Source organism: Atractosteus spatula, chromosome 9, assembly GCF_055471065.1.
Source record: "Atractosteus spatula isolate fAtrSpa1 chromosome 9, fAtrSpa1.hap1, whole genome shotgun sequence".
NCBI lineage: Eukaryota > Metazoa > Chordata > Actinopteri > Semionotiformes > Lepisosteidae > Atractosteus > Atractosteus spatula.
In genome coordinates this window covers 40,539,789-40,564,441 of record NC_142714.1, presented here as the reverse complement: position 1 = coordinate 40,564,441, position 24,653 = coordinate 40,539,789, and the positions used below count along the sequence as shown (strand labels likewise).

The window sequence follows — 24,653 nt, the reverse complement described above, 5'->3', positions numbered from 1 at the left end:
AAAAAGACATCAAAACTGTTATTAAATTAATTTTAATGGAATGAGTGACAAGACTCTAAAAGTATTACAAAGGGACAAATTAAGAACAAAGTTAATTAAGAGACGTAATCAAAAACAGTGTGGACTGTCTTTCAGTTTACCTTGCACTCTCTGAAGTTTGGTTTTTCCGAAAGTCATAGGCAGATTGAGAGGAATATAGTGCTCATGATAGCAAACGGTCATCAGGAAATCAAACTTGAACTCTGTAAGAACCTGAGAAAGGATACACAATCAGTAAAACCTAGTAAGGATACAAAATCAGTAAAATGTCACAATAGAATTTTGAAGATAATTAACTTCAGTTTTACTTGATGTTATTTAACATATGTTCCAGAAAAGGTTAAATTCTAATCTCGCACTGCTGCTCTCCTACATGCAGCATACTGTAAATACCCCCTCCCTCCACCCCACCTTCATCCTTGCAGCTGCTTCCCAGGTTCATTCCTTGGAAGTAAGAGGGTTGTGTCATTTCCTCAGCCCGGCAAGTTAAGGCCAAAGTATTAAGTACAATATCCTTTTATATTTGTTGGCTTGTTTACATCAAATTTGACCACAGTACTGAAATTAGTTAATGAGATAAATGCATCATTGAGACAATTTAAAAAAGAGTCAAAGTTCAAAGAGCTACTGAGTGCTATACCATATAATAAAACCTTAAATACTGTATAAACTAACCATTAACTACTAAGCATGTATATTATTATTCTATGCTATATGTCTTAAGTGTGTTACAGAAAAACAACATTTAATGGTTTATCAAGCTGTATGACCAGGTGATTACATGAAAAAATTACATTTAATGTAGCTAAATTCAGAGTTTTATATTTACACAGTAAAAAGCAAGAAGGATAGGAGGGGAACACTGAACTTGAAGAAGCTACCTGTTATTTTTTAATTGTGAAAATTGTAAATTCCAGACAATGTGTTGAACCAATAAAGAAAAACATCAGTAGTAATTCTAAAAACTATCATTTAAATCATAAGGTGTCATGTTAAAATTGTATGGTTCAAATTCAAAAGAATCATCCCAGAGTCCAACAACTAGATATGTTACACAGCTTAAAAGAGAAGTCCTATACTGACAGACTGAAAGAGCTAAAAGGACAGGGAAGACTACAAAGGGACCTGATCCAAGTATTGCAAATTCCCTGACACTGACAAATTCCACTTTTTTAAGAACCAACAATGAAATACAAACAAGAGGACAGAAGTGGACATTACAGTAAAGATAAGTTACAACTAACCATAGACTAAAACTAAATTCTAACGGGTAATAGATTTCAGATTTATTTACTTGTTTGGAGTTGGAATTAGACAGAAGCAAATGTTTGTACAGTGGCAAAATTCCTGGAAGTACTTAAATTGTCAACCGCTATAGGCTTAAAATTCAGCACTCAGAGAATGCTGAATCGAGAATGCTTTTTCATCAATTTCCCATCATTAGAATTTTGAAATTATGAATGCCAGTACAATGAAAGGTTACACTGTGTTACAGGAGGTGCTGTTTGTTTGGATGAAATGGCAAACCAAGGCCCTTGCAGTCTCTTTAAAGGTATGAGTGTTCACCCCAGTGTCTTGGCAAAATTCTACATAGGGTTTGCCCAATCTGGTCTCTCTAATCTGAGTCCCCTCCTACTATATATGCATAGCACTTTGAGAGATAAAAAGCTTTATACAAAAATGCAGCCAGAAATGAAAAAAAAATTACTTTGTACCTTGGGATCTTTAAGGCTAAAACCACAAATGTAGTCATTTACAAGGCTGAACGCGAATCCTCTGTCCATGAGCGTAAAACACCGCTGCAAAAATTCAAAATAAAATGAATTACTGTATCACCACAGCATGACATGACCTGCATGACCTGTACCTTCTAGAAACATGTTTTTTCAGAGATACACTCTAGAAAAAAAATCAATAGGTCTTGATTCTACTATGATATCAATAATATTACAGTTGTATTAATGAGCACTTTTCTGGAAACCTAAAGCTGTGTATAGTAGCACTCCTGTGATACACATAAAATAAAAAAAGAAGAGGTATGAACAATACACGATAGGAATGCATACCTTCAACACTGAGGCATGTAATTTACCATACATGCAAATAAAAACGAGCATACAAATCGTCGTTTTTGTCAAAATACTAAAGTACAAAACTAAAGCAGAGCAGCATCAACATTACACCTCGATTGTTGTCATCGTCCACTGTGATGAGGACATTTGTTTTTTGTGGTTAAAATTTGTTTCAAACCAGGAAACAGACTTTTTGTTGTATTGCATGAAGTGTATCCATGCAAATTAAGTTTGATCAGTCTGCTGCACAGTTACACCTCAAGGTGCCCCTGTGAGATAACGCACATAAGACGCTCTTTCCCAGTATGAGAAAGAGATTCTCAGAAGATAAAGCAGCTATTTAAAAAAATTCTGCTCCTACATAATTCCCACGTTTGACTCAAATTCTCACTTTTGAACAGTACTTAATGAAAAAGCAATGACCCATGACGAAGCTTCATAGAGTAACTAAAGGCCAAAGGTGAATACATTAAACTGCTTGTGACGTCTAATTCCAGTCTTATTGTAGAATTATTTCTAAGAATAGCATTCTATTTCAATCTCCCTTTGGGGGAGCTAAGAATACTTTAAAAAAACAGGATAGATATTGATATGTGCTAAATTTATTAAATTATGTTACATTTTCCTAGTACATAAAGCACAATATAGTTGGTGAATTATTTTACTATTAGCCAAGTTACAAATAACCCTTGATTCTTTTGGAAACATTTTATATCCGGAAGATGTTTTCTGTTAGCAAAGCATGTGGACTTCCAATCATTGTTGGAGGTCTAGGTTATTGCGATTGACTGATGCCAAGACCATGTTTCCAACAAATGTGATTAAAGACTTGTAAATCAGTCGCTCCTAAAATTCTGCAAAAGCATGCAGAGATAAGTCAAAAGGGTACCCTTATGTGTAAATAATTGTATTTCAATTATTGATGGCAAAAAAAATACTTTAACTATATAACTGCTCAAACTGTATAAAGACGAAGCAGAAGTACGGTATCTTGCTCCCTATGATGTCTGGTTAATTTAAATTTGCTGTTTAGCTATATCTTCAACTGCGCACCACATGCAGGTGTTCAACGAATCTACTGTACCACACCCTTTTGCATTGCAGCTTGCATTCCTTTTCCTGATTGAGTGTATGTGCGACACACTGACACATGAGGGCAAACAATGACATAAAATTAGCCAAACACAGGTATGAATAGAACGTAATAGACTCATTTGAACATAGGCCAAAAAACCTCCCTTTCATACTTTTTAGATTATTAAGGAAGATAGGAGCTTGTGTCGGAGACAACAGGCAACAGTATTTTATAGTTCAAGGTTGATCACTGGTATAATGTCAGGCACACTTATGGTATTGTCACTTAGCTGGGATTTTTACCACAGGGCATTCTTAAATTTACATTTTGTTCTCTTTGTTCAGGTGTAACTGTGCTTAAGAAGCAATGACGAGGGCAGATTTTGTATCGGTCTTTTTTAAAGCCCCCCGGGCTGTCATTGTAGCCCTTTCTTGTCAACCTTGATAAAGTTGGCCAAGCCTAGCGTGACGTTCCGGGCCTCCTCGGGAATCTCCGCGTAGCGAATGGTGATGTGTGGCATTATCGCCAGGAGCAGGGACTGCAGGGCTTGATGGTAGGTGTCTGGGAATCTCTGTGCTCTAGGCATCTGTGTACATTGGAGAGAGTAGTGATAGATGGAGGCATTGTCACTATAATGAAGCATAACAGCTTTCATCCAACAAGGAGCAGGTATTTACTTATTTTAAAGACATCTGAAAGACAACATTTAAGTTAAGTGTCTTTCAGATGTCTTTAAAATCATGCTTTCTTTTCAGAATCACTGATGGCCTTACAAAAAGCCATCTAATGATGCCACATGATAGTGCTATCCTCGTTTTAAGTATTTTTTTCCCTTTTCTAGTGCAGTAAGGCATGGTAGTACCCAAGCTAGTGTTGAGGAAGTAAAATCATAACTGCCCGTGAGAATCTGGAATAGGTCCACTTTTTAAACTTACATTTCAAACTAAATGGCTCATCATTAAAAGGAGGCCTTACTAAAACTGGATATGGTCAACTTTGTATCAGGAAAGTCGGCAGTTACAGAGTTTTCCTCATAGAGGATTGGAATATACAGTAAGTCTGAGTAATAGAGTGATGTTTATCTGTGTTTCCAAATCTACAGTTATACGAGTAAAGGTTCTGTAAAATAAACCAAAAAATGTTTTCAAATCACTGTGAACTGATAAAACAACATATACAGTACTGTACTAGATGGTATTAAAATGTCTGGAAAACTAGTCTTCAATTACTTATTTACCTTTTAGTCTTGTCAATATTGTATGACTACATAAATTCTAAATGTGTGGTTATACACATTAAAACAGTGCAGTCATAAATTATTTTTTTTTAGTTTTTAATATTACAATCCTTAAAACTTTTAATTGTTTTCCCATGATAGTCTTACCTTGATTTTATTTCCTTCCAGTAAATACTGTGCCATTGACTTTGTCATGGTCTCAAAGAAAAACCAGGAATACTGAAAGAAAGATAGGAAGTTTGACTTGCTGAGAAATCACACTAAATAAATTAATAAATAAATAAGTTAATAAATAAATAGTTAATAAATAGAATTCAGGGTTTCTTATATGTCTATTAAATTACAACGTGACTTGCAAATACAGTATTACATGCATATTAGATAGTTTTATACAGTAACATGACTAGACAACAAAACCATAATCTGTGTTGCAGTGACACCTGTTGGGGGATGAGAAAATAGCAGAGTCATAACCTCAACAGCTGTCTGATACTTGTTTTACATTGGAGTCCAATCAATTTCCAGTTCAAACACTGTCGAATTCTCCTGATCCTCATATATAATGTCTGTCCAGGTATTAAATATATGTTAGTGAAATCCATGTATATCACAAATAAAACTGGACATAATGTATCACAGATTAAACTATTGTAAAACATGTGAGATAAAGTGGTTTTATTTTTTATTCTATTTCTGGAGGGAGGCTGACAAGACTGCAACAGAATCTATGCACAAATACAAGTATGCTACCTGCCAAAACAACACAAGACTATAATTTACATCCTGCAGAAAAACAAACTATTTACAATTTACATAATGTGATCATTTTATGTTAATTGTTCACCCACAATCACCTCAAAATGAGTATGAGCCCCCACACTTATCTCCGTTTTGTCTTGCAACGATCATTAACTTTATTTGACTGCAATTATCAAAAAGTTAGGGCTTTTGTCCTCAAACGTAAGGTGAACAAAATGCAGAGGGCACTCTCATAAATGCTATGTAACAGAAAGAAAAATGGGAACACTTCAGATTTTGTTTTTGATGTTCTACACAGCTAGCACTGAGGTGAAATTTAAAATTTGTAAAACAGATAAATATTTCTGACACAAAGACAGGAGACAGGAGAGCACATTTTTTTCTACCTTCAGCAGCTTGTTAATGGTGAGGAAGTCAGCAGACTGCTTGAGAATGGCTGTCAGTGCTGTGGCCAGGACTTCATGTGTTGTCATCGGATTTGAAGCTGATGGCTTTTTCGTCACAAAGACATACTATGGCAGCAAATCGACACTGTATAAGTTTTCATGGATGTCAGTAAACATACAGTAAGTAGACGACATACCATATCTTAAATCTGAAAACACTCTAGCATTTCAAGCTTGAGGAAGGGGAAATATTTGCACTAGAAGGTTTTTGAACTTAGAAACAGTTTTCCAGAGTCAGTGGATGCTCCTACCAGCGATATTCTCTGGGTCTGGCAACCCGTTGAAAAACAAAAACAAAAAGGACAACAAATGACATTTCAAATATACTGTATAAACCTACTGTAACATTCTAATACAAACTGTTTTATCATTTACTAGCACAAAGTAATTACAATTCAATAGAGGGGAACACCATATGATACAATGTTTCCTGTACTAGGAAAAGCCTTTATGTGGTTTCAGAAACTCTTAAAGTCTACTCTCTTAAAGTGTTTGACGCAAGGTCTGATTCTTTCCTTTTTTAAGTTGTTGACCCAAATATGCAAACTGCTCTGAGACAGGGGTTGATATGCCCAAGGATATGACACAAGACAATAAACATATCCGCTTGCTTCCTTTTTCTCCTGGTTTATTCCAGTTAAGCTAGACTCATTTTTAATTTCATATTAAAGAGATACTGTACAATAGTCAGAAGAAATTGTGGTTTGGCTGTTGAGTATTCATAAGGCGTAGGCATTCACTCTTTATTCTAGTACAAATCTATGTTGCTATTACCAGGATGTAAAACATTTGGTTAGGAAATATTCCAGAGAACATTATTGCTTGTATCGCCTGTAACCTTAGGGTTGTTGGCGTCTGCAACATGCTAGGCAGCCATGTTGTTGAAGTCGATATTTTGGCTAAAGAAACAGCTGGATGAGATCATTGGATCGACAAGCTATTAACTACCAAATGAGCTAGATGGACCAAATCCCCCCCTGTTACTTAATATTTGTAACCTTCCTTGTGCTCTAATGCAAACAGTTTTTGGTCTATCAAGAAGTTGCTTTAAATGGTGGTCTACTGTATTCTCCCAAGCTTTGTGAAAGAATTGTAAGCTAGCACTTTATGATTTTGGGTAAATCAGCTTGGAGAAATGGCCCAAAGTCTAGATATAAGGACACAGATTATGTTTTATATCATGACTTGCAGTCCTCATCAGATTCCACCAAAAATTATGAATTCAAAGCTTCGTGATATCTGAAAGCTATTGAAAAAGGAGGGGGTTGTATGTCAAAACTCTAATGGCATATAAGAGAAAGGGTTAGACAATTTCAGCTTGGCTGTGCTGGAAACATGACATTTCTCCTGAGAAATGTACTGTATTTTTCTATTTGTACACCTGAAAATGAATGCAGAATGTGAAAAAGTACACAGAAGCACTTTATGTCTATTGCATTAGGGGACTTATTTGTCTTCTTGTTTGTAGAGCACCTTAACAGTGGTACGTATTTTTTTCCATCTGAAAACAAAGAAACAAAGAAAAAACACTCCAGAATCCATCTATTAACTAGAAATTTTTCACTAGCAAATGGAACTCTGAAAAAAACTCATATCTTCTGTCACTAAATGTGACTGCTTTTCAGCTCATTCCGTTTCAAAACAAAATGAAAATCAAAATTTGCTAGACTTAGAAAAAAAACCAACTTAATTCATCATAAAGAAAACACATTTAGCAGTGCTTACCTTGAGAAAAGAGCGTAAGTAATGGTCCAAGCCTTCCTCATGGCATTTTGAAACAATGTGAATGATGACCCTGTAAATATACATTTATAAGCAATATGAATGATGCAAAAAAGTATTCTATACTCCAGGGTTTATGAAATCTATTCTCTACCAAATTTCGATGACCTGGTATTACACCAGAGGCAGATGACTCCAATTGATGGGAAACATTTGTTTATAGTTTTCATTCCTTCTCAGGCTTTAATGGCTTAATAATTGAATTCACATCAGTTTTTTTTCAGTCTTAGATGCAAATTGAAAGTGTATCTAAAACTCAAAAACTTGATTTTTTGGTATCTGCTTTACTCTTGGCTCTTTTTCAGGGTACATCTGTCTAAAAGCAGATATTGTTATCTTCCCAAATAACAGCACGCTCAACTAAACAGAAAACGGGTCATGCTGGCAACATTAACAGACCCATTGCCTTCTGGGAACTGTCCTTTCCTAAAGAAACGTGAGGAACTATCATCCTTGGAAAGACTGGAAGAACACCTAAACCATGCCCCATTTCCAAAACATGTACTGCACCATGTTTTGTTATAAAAAGTACATTCTTGAAGTTCTTGAAGCAGTTGGTGGGCATTCCGACTTCCATGATATCTGCTATTGACCAACCTGGTAGAATTAACAGCTATTTCCTGGTGGTCCTTTGTCACCATGGTGAGGACCTGGAACAGCTGGATGAGAACTGTGGGGAGGAACTTGATGATGACCTGAGTCTCCATGGCATGAAGGCACTGTGGAAATGGTAATCATATATTCATAAAGTATATATACATTTATACATCTCTCTGTACATATAACATTCATAGCTCAGAACCTCATCTTCACTGAACAATTGCTATGATTTTATTAAGTCAGCAAGCATCAGGTGCAAGGCAGGATACACCCTGGACAGGATGCCAGTCCATCACTTTCAGACACATTCACACCACACCAATTTTCCCACAAGCCAATTAACCTACCAGCATGTCTGTGGACTCAGGGAGGAAACTGGGGCATTCAGAGGAAAACCATGCAGATACAGGGAGAACATACGATACAAACTCCACACAGACAGCCTCCCATGTCTAGAATTTTACCCACGGTCCCAGCCCTGAGAGGCAGCATTGCTAACCACAGCAACACCATCCCGCCCTCTTTAACATTATTTACTACTTGACTGACATTTTACTTTAGCAAAATTATATCTGTTTGCATTAATTCATACAGATGAGTGGTTCACTAGAGAAATCCAAGTGAAGTGCTTTGCTCAAGGCTCAACAGCACTGCCCCAGCTGGGATCTGAACCCACCACCTTCCTGTTATGAGTCCAGAGCCCTGACCACTGCACTGACCTGTGAGTTAGCAAACAAGAATGCTAAGGAAAGAGATCATTTTCAGCACTGAAGGATGCAGTGTACAGTAGCTCAAGGGCTTCAAGGTTGTCGTAAAGCTGGGGCATTACCTTTAAATACTTCACAAGTTCAGCTGGACTCTCCTGTGGCCCTGACTGGAGCATCTGGCAGTGCTGGAAAAACTTATGCAAGTGAGTGTCCTGCAGATGGAAAAAAAAAAACACTTTAGAAATAAATACCAAGTTACAGTGTTAGCAATAAAAACCTCTCAGTTCTTTTTTTAATTTTCCACTTTAATAAAAAAAAATTAAAAAGCAGTCTCAAGTGACATTCGTAACATGCTCATGAAATGCAGCCCACTTTTGATTTTTCTGTTCATGTCTATTTTGTTTTGGTAGCAAAAGATTAAAGATGTAACTCCATTTTCATCACGCCATGGCCTATGTGAAAATGAACAGTAAGATACCGGATTCGAATTCTAAATATAACAAATATATGTGCAGTCCTTTGTCTCGCCATATTCCAAACTGGCAAAAGTAAATTGAATTTTTAAACAACAAAAAAGACAATCTGAAGTCAGAGCAACACTCTTTTGGTTGTTCCTTCTATCCAACATGTGCATAAAACAAAAGGTTTCTCTGAAAGAGATACCCCAAATGGGAAAGTATTGAAAACAGATGCACAGAGCTGGGAATAATACTTAAAAGCAAGGAAACATTTGATAAGAGCAACAAAATAGGTGCATACCTGAGTATAGATGGTGGAAACCACATTGGTTCTTACTTTAAACAGTGGTTTGGCATTATCAACCCATCTAATGTCCGGTGATGTCTGATTAAAGGAAAAGAAGAAAGTTTAATCCAGTAACACTGATGGCGCAGAGAGTTCAGTCAAACCGCAGCTGCCCTTAGCTCAGAATACAGCTCTGTACTGAACCTTGGATCGCTCAGATCCTCTCAGGGGGAGCTTAAAGAGTTTTTAATCCACACCCAAACTGCATTCTGAGGCAACCTGTCTTACTGATTGATTTACAGAAGCATTTGTTGTCAGAACAGCTCTAATCCTGGAGAGCCGCAGGTCCTTCATGATTAAAGGGAAAAGTTACCTCTAAAATGTAAGAGGGCAGTGATTAGGAAAATATGTGCATGTATATAGAATGAAGCAAATTTAGCTGGTAAAGTTAAGCCACATCTCACTTGATAAAACATGAAAGCCACAATGGTGGTTTCCTAGGACACATGACAAGGGCTGTTGACCTCCCGACTACAGGAATATCCAATATGCCCAGACTAGTTGTCCTGTTGTTTTAAGGTGGGTTTCTGGATTGCACACACTGAAATGGAGGCTTAAAGAAGTAACGGAAGGACAGTTCTAAACAGAACTCTGTACATGTGGGTACTGTGTGACCATCAAGAGATTAAAGTGAAGTCTTCCTTCTCTTTTACCATTTTAATGATTCATCCATCCATTTTTTAATAGTTTTTTCCAATTCAGGGCTGTGGGGAAGCTAGAGCCTATCTCTGCACACAATGGGCATACCCTGGAGGGGACATCAGTCCATCACAGGGCAGACAAGGCACAAACACTCTCATTTAGAGTCAGTTGTCCCAGAAACCAACTAACCTACCAGTATGTTTTTGTACTGGATTGCACTGAACATAAGGAGAACATACAAACTCCACACAAATAGCTCCCCAGGCCTGGAATTGAACCCAGGGCCTCAGTGCTCAGAATACTAACCACTGCACCACCATGCTGCTCTCTAGTTTAACAACTTACAAATATTTATTTAGTCCAGTTGTTGATTTACTAGGAATTTTACTTACAGTAATTACCCCCTTGCTTACAAACTAATGAAAACTTCCCAGAAAAACAGGTTGGTTATAAAAATATGCTGCTCCGTCTAAATTTCATTTTGCTCCTGAAAGAGAACACCCCAATTTTTTTTTTTGCCGAATGCAAACAAAAAGATGTAAATGTTTTGCACACCATAGAAAAACATCCTTCTTTTCACAATGCTGATGTGAACAGAAGGCTTCCTTATAATTAAATTTAATTCTGAAAAAATATCTAGAAGTTACCTGGTGTGCCAAAAGCCTAATGCAGCAATTTTCACAATATTTCATTTCATAAGGTATTTTTGTGACTGAGTGGAATTCTGGTTTGGAATGAGGTCAGAATGATTTTTTTTTTCCCCTCACGTGCAGAATATGAGCCACCTGCTGGAATTTTCCAGATACTGTATTTACCTACCTGGAGAATATGCGATGTTTGTGAGCAGCTGGTCATTTATGTACAGTTTGATTTTGAGTGCTAGTGTCCGAATATATTCATTTGGAATCGATCCTTTCTTGCTGACATACATTCCTGTCTTTATATGGTGACACAAGCAGTTGCTAAAGCTAATGTAAAAAAACCCTCAAATGTCTGTTTTTCGAGGTTCAGTGAATGCTGGTATTGCTCTACTCAGCTCTCCAGGGACATCTGTAATAAATTTATACCAAACCTGCTGAACTGCACTGTGATTTCGTGTACCTCTACAGGGGCAAGGGGGTTAAACACCTCACAGCTCATGGCTTCTGAGCTGGTTTCCAGCCTGGGATATCTTCTTTGTGGAGATTTCATGTTCTTCCCGTGCATATGTTGGTTTCCTCCAGTTTCCTCCCACCGTCTGAAGACACATTGCTAGATTGATGGGAATCTTTAAATCTCTCCCCCTGTCTGTATTAGTGCCTGAGCTCCCAGGGATGGACTGGCATTCTGTCCTGATCCTAACCCTGTCTCCCTGTGATTCTCTAAGAATAAAGTGGCTGCTGAGAATGAGAATGGGAAGACAGGGGGATGAACTGGTTACACACCTTTCTTGAATCCCCACCCTTGTCACACAGGTAGCCTGCAGGCAGGTTAGCAGAGACAGGCAACTGCTGTTCTACTGAGCCGGCTCTGCCATCTCTCAGGAGTGGACACCAGGCGTAACCCACTGCCAATGGAGGACAAGAGAGTCAATCTCAGCGTTCAGCATAGAGGAAACCCCAAAATGAAGCACACATTTGCAGAACCCAGGAGAGATACTGTATAAACAATAGCAGAAACAAGGCGTATTCATAGCTGTGTAAAACCGCAACAGCAAAGTGACAGTGACACCTACAGAGGTGTTAGTGGGGTCAGCAGGGGGCACTAACCCTGCGGTCCATGTGGGTCCTAATGCCCCAGTATAGTGACGGGGACACTATACTGTAAACAGGCGCCGTCCTTCGGATGAGACGTAAAACCGAGGTCTTGACTCTCTGTGGTCATTAAAAATCCTGGGGCGTTTCTCGAAAAGAGTAGGGGTGTAACCCCGGCGTCCTGGCCAAATTTCCCATTGGCCCTTACCAATCATGGCCTCATAATAATCTATAAATTGGCTTCATTACTGTGCTCTCCTCCCCACTAATAGCTGATGTGTGATGAGCGTTCTGGCGTACTATGGCTGCCATCACATCATCCAGGTGGATGCTGCACATTGGTGGTGGTGGAGGGGATCCCCATTACCTGTAAAGCGCTTTGAGTGGAGTGTCCAGAAAAAGCGCTTTATAAGTGTAAGCAATTATTATTATTACAGTAGAAGCACAGACACACTCTCCGAAGTGATTTCTGGCAAGTATGCAAGTGAGTCAAATGAGTATAACACTGTGCTGGAAAATCAACTGTTATAGTCTTCTACACATTCCTGAAACACCGCCTATCACCTTTGATGAAAAAAATCATATACTCCTCATCTTGAATTAATAGGTTTCGAAACCTCAAATTATTTTCATATACCAAAAAAAATGCTTGGATGGGGACCAAATACTTGGATTTAATATCTAGGAGTGCAGTAACCTATAGTACTGTATGTAGTGGCACTTTGAATAGTTTTTAACCATTGCTAAACTCAAGTGCAGGGATACTGCAGATCCCCATACAGTGATTCATGCGCTCAGGGCCAGGTGTCACCACAGCCAGACGCAAGCCCTTACCCAGTGACTCAACCCCATCCCGCTTCTTGGTAGAGGTCTTAGAGTTGTATTCACAGCTGATATGGTAGAAGGTGAAGAGCACGTGGTGCTTCTCATGGAGGTGGATGGGCAGCTCAATTTTAATCTGGAAAGAAACATTGAGGACTTGTGAGGTTTGAACACCAGGGGGCAGGGCAGAGAAAGCAATTAGTCAGAAGATACAAACCTCAATTTGGTGAGTGCGATAACCTTAGAGCATTGATTGGTATGTATGGCTTTAACCCAACTGAGAAATGACTGCCTAGGTATATGGATGAGGAAGCAGAAAGGCCTCTGTGCTTACCCCCAGAGGTGTAAGGCATTAGTCACAGCTCTGGGGATTGTGGAGGGGTGTTAGCATGGCATTCACTTTCAAATGCACTGATGCATTCTGTGGTTTAAAATATATTACCTATTAAATGTTTGCCTACAAAAAAATACAACAGCAGCTTTTCGTCTGTTTTTCTTGTCAGCTTGCAATGCCTCCTGCCCCATCCTCACAAAACACAAGGTTAGGGCTAGGGTTGGGTAAAAAAAAAAAAGTGATCCTGTGATTCACGTTGATACAAAGCCCTTGAACATACATCAGAATGAAAAAAAAATATATAGGGATGGTAACATAGGAAAAGAAAAGCTTCATTTGTATTTTTTCTGTACTGCTTACCTCATCGTAGAACTCTGGGTTCTGGTTATGATGCAACACAGCTGCAAAGGCACTGGTTGTAAACAGAGGGCCACCAGGTTTGTCGTAGATACACTGCAACATAAAACAGCTTTGATAGTCCTGTGTTATGGTAGAATTCAGTGTAGCTAAGACGTTCCTCAAACATTACTGATGTTACATAATTAACTCATATGAGGAAATCATTTTCTACTTCTTAAGTAACGGAATATTTTAGTAGCTGATAAAATAGCATTAGAAACATGATACAGATTGTTTCTAATGCTATTTTATCAGCTACTAAAATCTTCCCTGAACCTACTGCTTTGGAAAAGCATTTTCTTTATACATTTGATCACTATCCATCTATTTTCACATGGCTCTTCCTCAGATCAGCAATAGGCTTTCAAGGTATCAGTCAAGTGAAATGTCCTGAATAAATTACAGTACTAAATACGGCTAGAAAGCAATCTGACAAGCTAATGTGTTCCCACTGTCATCACATTTTAAATCTCCACAATGAGTTGGTTCCTTCACAGAAACGAAACTGCATTTTTTATATAATATTCCATTTATTCCTTTTATATGACTAGCCCAACTGTGTAATTTTGTTGCAATTCAAACTGCAGTGTCTCTGGGTTCAGGCCTAAATTACTATGATCTTTATTACAGCTTGGTCACTAGGAATGAGGCCTATTACAATCCTCATGTCAGTACTGAAGCTGTAGCCAACACACTTGCATCACCCCTGTCATTATCTACTGTACAACGTCATTATCTACTGTACAATGCTAGGATGATGGTCCATAACTACATTTTCTCAAACCATTAGAATAACTTGGTATTTGCTTATTGTTCCATGTCACGTTATACATCTTATATGATATTGTATATACTGTACGAGACACTGCTCAGAAACCTCACTAACAATACTAATCCAATGCTGAAGAATTTATCTTCACCAATTGAAAAACCTCTGAAAGATGAATGAGAGGAAATGATTTAGGGAAGTGTATCAGTAGTGCATTGCATATTACTGGGTGCATAATTCTACACCAGTGACCTTTATAGTTACAGAGATGTTAGCAGGACAAAGTCAGCACAAATAACAGGACACCTCAAAGGAGAGGCAGTAAATCATTGTTTAAAAACCACAATTGAATTTGTGCCTGGCACAGTGAAACTTTCAAAACATTATTATCTGATGTCTGTGGGAGAGCAGATCGCTTCCAACTACTAGTATTTTATTTTATTAAAGAAACATGCTGTAATTCTGCAAAACAGAAAGAAGGCATTAAAAAAATCGAATGTCCTGCTGCCTTAAATCTACTCCAAAAGTCATTAAGATATCCCTGTATTTCTTTATCTTTTCAATTCCATTTCAGACGCCAGACAAATGCAGAGCTTAAAGCTCTATTGATAAGTGATAATGGTCTGCTCCTGAGATCGTGTTCCCTGTTTCATCAACTAAAGGCATTCTGTTAAACCGATTATGTAAAAAGGAATAATATTTGTCACCAAATGAATTGATAATGAAACTTTTTAACTTATAAACAAACTAAGGGTGCATAAGGGCTGCCATACGTGTCCAGACCAGTTTATGAAAAGCCAAAGATCTGTTTTAACAGAGGTTAACAAGAAGGTGAAACAGAAGTGGGAATAGGCTGTTGCAAAGCAAAATCTAGTTCCTACATACAGGGGATGGTTATTTATACACTAGGAAATGCAGTTTGCACAGTCGAACAGTATTTTCAGTACTTGTTTCTAATTTTCATAAGCTGATTGCAAATGAAGGAAATTCTTTTTTAGTTTTTCCCCAACTACAATAATATTTGGCAATTTTGACATTATCAGAGGCAGTACTTGCATTTCATTGGAACATAAGGAAGGTTACAAATGATATGAGGCCCATACAGTTCATTTGGTTGTTACTACCTAATTGATCCAAGGAACTGTTTCCTAAACAACAAGGCTGAGTAGTTAGTTCCACACTCCCACAACCCTTTGAAGTGCCTGTTCTAAGATTTAAAAGCACTTCCAAATACAAGTGTGTAGTACAATTTCCACTTGTGTCCCTTAGGTGTCACTCCCAGTACACCTAGAGGGCGCTCTACTTCTCTCCTGTTCCTAGTTCCCTGTGATTATTCATGGCTTTCTGGTGTGTCTTGTTGTGTAGCCTATTTACTTCCTGCTTCTGCTCTGCTCCTCGCTCAGCATTGAGGTTCGGATGTCCTGAGAACTGCCTAGCACCGGGTCACTCCTGTCCATGGCCTGAGGGCATAGGTTTCTATACTGCATTTCCTGAACAGCTAACCCCCGTCTCGCCGCTACGCATAGGGTCTTTATCGCTCTCCTGCCATTCCACGGCTCGCCCCTTCAGACATCCGTGACATTAGGTTTGTGTTTTGGTGTTTATTCTGAAGGAGTTCACTGGCTCGGTTTTGTGTACTTAATGCAGTTTTCACCCATTTTATATACTTGCACTCACCTTCAAAGCCCCAGCTGCCTCTTCATCTGAGTCTCTGAACTCCACACACACGGCTATGTTCCTTGCCTAGGAGACAATCCCAAATATGAAGCAGAGACGATTTTCGAACACATACTTGTATTTCAAAAGCAGAAAGCTTGTGAAATGACCGCCAGTTGTTAAAGTAAAAAACAGATAAATTATTAAAAGATATTTAACAAGAAGGAATACATGATAAAATATGAGTTGCAGACAAGAACAACGCCTGAACAAGTAAAGGGAAAAATCATAAAATAAATGGAAAAACAGGCAACGTGATTAAGCATGCTGCAACAACACTGCATGTCAAATACCCGATCTGAATGTTTGAAGGGGTACCTTGATTACATGTATCGTTAACATCTTTTGAAATTAATGGGTGAAAAGGAAACACCCAAGTACTTGGTTCTCAGTCCAAGGCAACCAAGTCGCCACTAGATTGGAAACAGAGAGCTATACATCATGTATTTCACACCAGCATAGAATTTGAGACATCAGAATTTTAAGTAAGCTCAGAACGTTTATTTCTAACCAGTCTTTCTGAGCCCTTAATAACCTTATCTAGCCAACTGTAGCTACTGTATATGTATGCCTAAACTTGTAGTGACTGCCTGGAACAAAATGGCTGTCATACCATTCACAGGAACTCAACTGCACTAATGGTGACTCAAGGGCCATCTACAATATATCCGGAGCGCTTAAGATCCTACTGCATGAAGAGTGCCACACACATGCAAGGTGTTATGCCTGCTTATTATTATTAAAACTATAAGAAACGTTACAAAATTGAGGAGACTGATGGGCCCACCCATTTTGTCTAGTAGTAGCTACAGTAATTGATTGGAGGCTCTCATCCAGCTATTTTCTTAAAAGAAGCCAGTGTATCTGCTTCAACAATATGGCTGGGCACTGGGACCCAGTGAGTAGCCTTTTACTGTAAAATGTAATAGCATAGAAACTTTTTGAAAAAAAAGTAATAGCATGTTCCAGAAAAAAAGATTAGCCTCCCCATTAGAGAATCAAACTTTATGCAAAATGTTTAATTCTGCAAAAGGACCTTACTGCATCCTTACTCTATCCTTATGATAATTCAGTGACTTCTGAAAACACTAGACAATGTACTATACCATATGTTGTATATGAAATAGTACAGCTTTCAATTTAACTTCCATCCAGTTATTAAAGCTATCTAGTTTGCACCCAAAATACATTGAATTAATTAGATATCAAGATTTCACTTTGAAATTAAAGCTCCTCTTTGAATCTCTTCACTCCTCAAAACTGACATACCTTAGCAAATGTTTTTTGATTGTCATATTTCAGTTGCAGGGGGTAAATGTAGAGATGATTTTTGTAAATTGTGTACGGATAGTTGTATTTTGCCTCTTCGGGAACAAATTCTTCAATTTCCACAGAGACTGCCTCACCCTCTGGCTCAAAGGGCTTGAGAGGGATGTAGGATGTTGTCACGGAGTCTGAGGGAGGAAATGGAAATTTACTCAAAACCTAATTCCAGATTCAATAAGATGGACCATAGTTTCCACACAGAGATAAAACAAACGGAGAAGCCTGAAATGTGACCTACTTGGAAAATCAGGGGGTACACATTCAATGGTGATGTTTAACTGGCCAGGAATAATCTGGAGCTTTGTCTTCTCAGGCCTGAAAAGCGTTACAGAAGAAAAAAATGTTAAAGCAATTTTGCCAAAATTGTTAAACCATGTTGTAGTTTCATTTTTGCTAACATTACTGTTGGCAGAATTGCAAGTCAGATGCTCCGTTGAGGTTTAACACTAATCACCTTTACGCAAAGTAGCTTGAATGTTCAGAGAGATACACTCTACTCTTGGGGTCTTTTTCTGTGGAAACTGAATCAGCACTACAGGTGTTCACAAATAAGCCCGAAAGTGAAAGTGATCTTTGTTTTGTGGTTGGTGTGTCTTTTTCACTAGCTCATTTATCACTGGGTTACGGTCTTGATAATTCTGAGTGAAAAAGATTACAGAGGCAGTAAGAGGGAAAAGGAGGCACAATAAAAAATCTACAGAAGACCTCAGAAAAGCTTTCAGTTTGGATGTGAAAGAACAATTAGCTACATTGTGTAAAAAAAATAAAAAGCTTTGAATAAGGAGTCAGATCAAGTACAGAGAAACAACCAAACCCCATAATTATTATTATTAAATGCTGAGCTCTACAATGCAAAGTCCTTGACTCAAGCACTGAGGACCAAATGCATTAAGAAAGGCAGTTAAACACATGCTTTCCAGAGTTCTTACCCAATTGATTCAACTTCAAATTGCACAACTGACAGCAGCGGTAACACATTTTCTGTTAGAATATGAGAAACAGCATAATTTTGACCTTATTTTTATTATGTTTTACAGGAATGACTAGAATTAATTATTCAGCAGGGGCTGAGGTACACAACGCACATTCAGAACAGGCTTCTTCGAGCCAAATATCATCGTACTTGTTTAGCAAATGTCAGTTGACACTTCTAATACTTTTATCACTCTTAAAATAAGTGTAATCCAGTTGAATATCAAGTCTTAAGAGTTTTACTACTAGTGTGGCACTATTCGCGGGGGCGGGTTCAATGTGGAAGCTGAGCCCAGAATGAAGGGAGACATGTTGCCTTAGTAACCACAGCTGTTCTGGCTGCCTGAGGACGAGCCCCAGTCATGCATCTCTACCGGCTGACCCTTTTCACACGTCAAGTTTTATTTTGGTTTGGCTTTGCGCTCCCTGCTCATCTGGACTGGACCCCGTTAAGTAGGTTAAATCCAGTCTGGATGTCGCGGTGCACAGCGGCACATTTTTCTTTTTGCTTTTTGTTTGTGTTTTCACCTTTTTTGTGTTATTTTCTGTACTTGCCAACCTGACACCGGTGTTTCCATCCCTCAGCGAGGGGCATTGACTTTTTACCAGTGCTCCCTGTGGCTCCTGCGACTCCCACAATGTTACAGCAGTGACAGGTGCTTAATTCTAAATCTTTCCAAACTCTGGCCCAGGAGATATTTTTCCAAAGCAATATACAATATATATAACAGCATACTGAAACTCAAAGGATACCAACAGTATTTTTTATGGGCTGGCCTTAAGGCAGTAATAAGCAGCTTCTTGTCATAATCTTTCCTAACATTATCACATAAAACTGACGATGTTCATTATTTATGAAATAAGATGAACTATTTTTACAATAAAGTGATACTTTTCCTGAAATGTGGCTAACTTCACATTTGAGTAATTGTAAAATCTGGGACCCCAACAACCATGATAATAAGGTTTGTTGTATACTATAACAAGGTCATGCACAGGTGTTAGGAGAGCGGGACGCAGGATTCATTGGTGAAAAAACAGGAATTCAACCATCCATTATACAAAGCTGCACTATCCTGTGATAGATCAAGGTACACTGGAAACCATCCTGGCATTATTTAATTAAAAAGTACAATGAAAAAATTTGTTTTGTAGCATTTACATGGTAAAACCCACATAAACTGGGGAGAGAATGTGCAAAATCCACACAGAAGGTTTCCTAGTTCAGAACCTGAGCACGCAGGAAATGCTCCATGAATGTAAAACACAAAGGCAACCCACTCACCATCCTTAACTGTAGCATTATTTTTACAACTCCACTTATCAGTCTGGAGCACATTTCTTATAACTCCACTTCGCCCAAACTGGTTTATACAGGGTGAGCCCTGGGACAGGGTAATTGTATTCCAGAGAACAGTGTTCACAAAGAACTCAACTATCCATCTGCATTCACATGCCAATCAGTCATCCGTACTGTACATTTTCTAACTGTGAGACAACTGGAGTCTATCCCGGCAAGCAATGGGAGCAAGGCAGGGTACACCTTGAACAACAGTCTATTCCAGGGCACACAGACAGACAGGCACACATTCACATCTACTGTAGAAGCCAATTAACCTACCAGCATGTCTTTGGAAGGAACACCTGGAGGAAAGCCATGTGAACACAGGGAGAACATCTAAAACTTCAAGCAGATAGCACCCCAGGCCCGGCGTTGAACCCAGGGCCCAACTGCAAGGAAGCAACACTAACCACTGCGTCACCATTGTCCAGCCCACCTGCAATCAATTTAGGGCAAGGCCACAGAACATGTTGTTGGGTTTCACTCACTTCTTGATATCCAGGAGAAACTTAATGAGGTCCTCATTTGAAAGCTTGCTGCTGTCCTGTCGGTACAGAGGAGAGAACTTCCCATCCATTTCCAGGCTGCCCTGGGCATCTTTAAACACCTGTCTTAAAACAATTCAGGCAAACAGCTGTGTTGACAGGCATCTCAGGCAGGCTAAATCAAATGTGCTGGATTTCAAGTGAAAGTTTATATCTGATGTTGCATGAAAAAATTTCACTCTTTACTATCATTTATAGTCCTAAGAATCAGGAAAGATATCAAAGAACATTTCACAGGCTTAATTAATGATTAATTAATTGGATTTTATTCATTGTGCCAGCAGGTTTGGACTTGATTAAATAAACATTTGCAATACTAAAAGAAAATCTCATTATACTGTAGCTGAACATTATTCTTTGGCAATCTTTGTGATTTAAATAAAAGCATAAACATCTGAATCTTAAAGCACTATTATTGTAGCCTACAAAACAAATCAAGGCATGATAACTTTCAAATCGCATCCGTAAGAGAACATGTGTTTCCAGCTTAAAGCTCATTTGTCCTTGGAGTAAGAAACTTGCAGATTGATTCCTAGAGCTTTTCATTCAATTTTCCTGAAGTAACTGAAAAAATCTAGAAGGAGGCATTGTAGCTGTGGAAAGGGAATATTAATTTTGTTTTCTGCTTCACAAATTTTATTTACACTGTACTTTTGGGGAGAAAAACTAAAGCAATATTAACAGCTCTGTAAAAGATTCTGAAAGTCATCATGCCATTTTTTAAACGTGGGGTCACAGCAATGTTGTAGCACCACATACATTACCGCAAAATGAGTCACAGATGTACTGTACATGAGCATCCCACAGAAAAATGAATTAATTGCTTTCAATTTTTTGACAGTGGAAACTTTTGGCAGTAACAATTTGAAAATAAAATCCTTACTTGGCAGCCCATGCGAAAGGCATTCTGTACTGCCCAAGCCTTCCACACGTCTGCTTGGCAGCCTTCAGTACTTTCTGAGCAGTCTAAAACAAAATAAAAGATAAAATATGAACACGCTGCATGGGAAAATATCAAGACTTGTAACTGCTTCAGAGAGGTAGCCTGCCTGTTGAAAACTGGTGGTTAAGAACTAGGTGTAGATATGTGTTCCAGTACCTGCTGAGAAATCACCTGCTCCCCAACCTTAATATTATGAAAACACATACTGTACATTCATCAATCATTTGTTGTTTCCGCTCAATGTGTGGTAAATAACGTACTCATTGAAAGGCAACCTCAAGGTCAATTTTGAGTACATATATTTTATAAAATGTGTCATCAGTTTTGGAATTCAGAGGGGTAAAAGTATATGATTTTATCCTTCCTGCATTACAAAATAATTCTAAGGCTCTGTCATCTTAATTTCAGAAAACCGTCCTAGCAAAATGACAACAAAGTTTAAGATAGAGATCCCTTGTAGTGAGCATTGCTTTGCCTGTAAAAAATCGCTACCTGGTGACTTTCTTGGATTATTCACAGCAGATATGGCAGTTCCAAATCAGGCTGAGTTAGGAGAAATAATGTAAGTTGGGAAAGGTAAATCATGTATGAAGAACCTTATCTGGTGATTTCACAGTGCCTCCTGGGTGCACAGGCTTACTGAGTGCCTGAAGATTTAAACACCTTCTGAAATTGCCACCTTTCCAATATTAAGAGTGAAGAGTCTTCAGGCTTGGTATTACAAAGTTTTTTAAGAGTTTCTAAGAAACAAAGGTCCCAAAGCGCTCTGGTGTCCTTGGTGTCGCCAAAGGAATGGGATACGATGGACATCAGCACTCAAGGCATCTCCCCATAGCATTCAACCAGATGCAAGTTTAGATAGGAAGTCGAGCACTGAGATGGGGTATATTAAAATTAGTAGCAATATAAAGTTTCTTTGCAATAAAAATCTTGGCACAACCAGAGCAAAAAAAACAGGTTTCATAGATTAGTTCCCATAAAGAGAACCAAGAACACCATGAACAGGTGCCCTCACCAGGGTGTGCTTCTCTGACCCAACACAGCTCTTTCACACAATTCCAGAGCAAAGACGCAGACAGGAAAGATTGCTGATGACCCACGGTTACCACTTGTTTCATAAACTTCCTTCAGGAAGATGCTACTGGTCTTTCAAAGCGACTCGGTATTTGAACAGCTTCTTTCTTTGGGCTGGCTTTTTGCTTAATGATGTCCAATGGCTTGTTGCGAATGTTAGAATGTTTTTGCAGCACCAAGTGCACCACAGTAAATTCCTTGTACATGAAATGGACTTGGCGAACAAAAGGGGATTCGGATTCTGACCTTGTTCACATCGGACGTCTTGATGTATGGCTCAGCACAATGAGTGATCCCATTCTGCAGCACCTTCTCTATTCTTGCCACCAGGAAAATGTCAGCATGGGGGTTTGTGATGGAGAAAATCCCCTGGGAAAGGGAGGGAGAAAAAGTGTCATCCCTACAAAAATTAACGTCGCAACATCCTGCAGATTTTGATATTCCCAAAACTAAAACATCTGTTCCTTATTAAAAGAGTGAAATCATCAGGCTCCTGGTTTTCCCCCAGGTTTTACTTTCTTAAAACTACATTTAAACAAACAGGAATCGCTTAAAATGGAACTGTTGAAAATTGGTGAGTTGGAAGAGGTTCTAATCATTTACTTTCAATGTATCATTTTCCACCCTGATCCCCGATTTGACAAGAGTAAAATGCTTACATGTAAAATGTTACATGTGATATTTATTGACCGCCAAATGCAACCTGTGGGCAGAATGTCTGTAAATCTTGTTCTTCTGAATTTTTAAACTCATTTAAATCATTTAAAGTATTTTTTTATGTACAGAAAAAAATCACCAAACTCCCTCATATCCAGAGCTGATTCTGACGGTCTCAAAAAGAAAACACAATGATAAACATCAGTTCTAGTTCACACACATGCGGAATCCATGCAGGACACCTTGAAGAGAGCACAGTCAACTGTAAGAAAGGTCATCCGCATTACCTCACTGCTAAAGGTGCCCTAACAGCATTCATTATTTTCAATACATCCAATGGATTACTGGGACCTGACGAATAACCTGACGAGTTAGTATGAATACAGATCTGTGAGCACTGATTGTCTACACAGCTTGCATGACAATGAAGCAAACTATCAGATGAGCTTTTTGCACCAAAATGCACTTTTTTACAAGGTACTGCACATGCATACAGTATTTCTTTATTGATGTGCTACTGCTTCAAGAAAAGATTAATTCCAGTACATTATGTTTTTAATTTCAGCACTAAAAGGAAGTTTGTCATTAATGGTGCTATTTACTGCAGGTCTGAGCATCCAAATGGTAAGTAATTAAGCTAATGGAAAGGGATGTGATGGAGATACGTCAGCACAGACACAGGGCATCTACCCATAGCATTGAACCATATGTACTGTAAAGTACTGCAGGTGAACTTGGTTATCATTATCATTCACAGTAGGTTTTATACTGCCGAGTTTTAATCAGAGTGCATTTATATCTGCAGTGGGCTATCTTTACCTTTTATGTTAAAATTGGAAAAGGAAAATAATGCACAAGCATTATTGAATAACAATCAAACAGAATGTTTTACTGAGTCACGTCAGATCATGATTTCATTGTATACACACTACTGAACTCCAACTTGCATGAGAATATTCGTATTACAGGGACTCCTGAGTGGTTCAATAGGTTATGGATGGAAGTACATGGGACCTCATACCAGTAAGATCACATAGGATCCCAGAGGCTGATAATCCCAGAGAGAAATTTTGGCAGTATGTGGCAGTATGTGGGTTGTATCACTGCTTGATACATGCAATAAGAAGCTAAAAATAGTAAAGAATATATACAAACCAAATATTTATATTAGAGTATACAAATCAGAAAAAGGAAGTCATCAACTATTAAAAGCACTTTACAATGTCAAATTAGAATAAGATACAAGTGCACTAAAGTTCAAATAAGTAGTCTTATTTCACATAAATTAAACTGGAACTCAAACTCTTGATTGAGCATTGATTAATTACATTATTGTTGAAGGTTTCAGACCTGATTCAGGTTGACTCTAAGTTATCCACTTATTATTGTGGGTGGTTAAATTATATTTCTTTTCTAATTACATAAAACACTGTCACTGCCTTATTTATAGCGGACCATGGACATTATGACAGTTCCACTCTGTGAAAAGAAGACATGAAATTTGAAGGTTTTACATCATGTTTTTACAGATTTTATTTAACTGTGTACCCTAATTACAGTTACTACAAGATAAACAATTTCCAGACATAATAACCAATCTTACGTATAGAGATCTTTCTAATATCCGCAACTGAATTGGTATATTTTTATAATGTTTTTAGAATCCGCTAACTAAAGTCAGATTGTTTTTGACCAAGAATGTCACTAAGGTGAAGTTTGCAACATCTTAAAATGGCTTATACTGTAAGTTAGTTCCTTTGTGCCACTGTTAATTTTTGACATTTTACGTACAATGCATTCAACTCCAAAAGCATTACATAATGTATTCCGAGATATGGTCAACTGTATATTTTTGGAA

The 24,653-nt window shown here is 38.2% G+C and overlaps 1 protein-coding gene across 2 annotated transcripts in view; it reads right to left on the bottom strand.

The window, feature by feature from the left end:
• dock11 (dedicator of cytokinesis 11) overlaps window positions 1–24,653 on the bottom strand; it is a 155,584-nt gene that overhangs the window by 85,385 nt on the left and 45,546 nt on the right. For both annotated transcript variants that reach the window (XM_088925362.1, XM_088925363.1), the window contains exons 13-30: window positions 22,385–22,507; window positions 21,005–21,087; window positions 20,065–20,187; window positions 17,501–17,577; window positions 17,206–17,390; window positions 15,898–15,963; window positions 13,413–13,505; window positions 12,731–12,854; window positions 11,588–11,709; window positions 9,477–9,560; window positions 8,840–8,929; window positions 8,008–8,129; window positions 7,354–7,423; window positions 5,569–5,694; window positions 4,571–4,642; window positions 3,626–3,772; window positions 1,755–1,838; window positions 141–252 (exon numbers count right to left, since the gene is read on the bottom strand). In XM_088925362.1, the coding sequence (XP_088781488.1) occupies window positions 141–252; window positions 1,755–1,838; window positions 3,626–3,772; window positions 4,571–4,642; window positions 5,569–5,694; window positions 7,354–7,423; window positions 8,008–8,129; window positions 8,840–8,929; window positions 9,477–9,560; window positions 11,588–11,709; window positions 12,731–12,854; window positions 13,413–13,505; window positions 15,898–15,963; window positions 17,206–17,390; window positions 17,501–17,577; window positions 20,065–20,187; window positions 21,005–21,087; window positions 22,385–22,507 (1,903 nt within the window). The remainder of the gene's footprint in view (window positions 1–140; window positions 253–1,754; window positions 1,839–3,625; window positions 3,773–4,570; window positions 4,643–5,568; window positions 5,695–7,353; window positions 7,424–8,007; window positions 8,130–8,839; window positions 8,930–9,476; window positions 9,561–11,587; window positions 11,710–12,730; window positions 12,855–13,412; window positions 13,506–15,897; window positions 15,964–17,205; window positions 17,391–17,500; window positions 17,578–20,064; window positions 20,188–21,004; window positions 21,088–22,384; window positions 22,508–24,653) is intronic.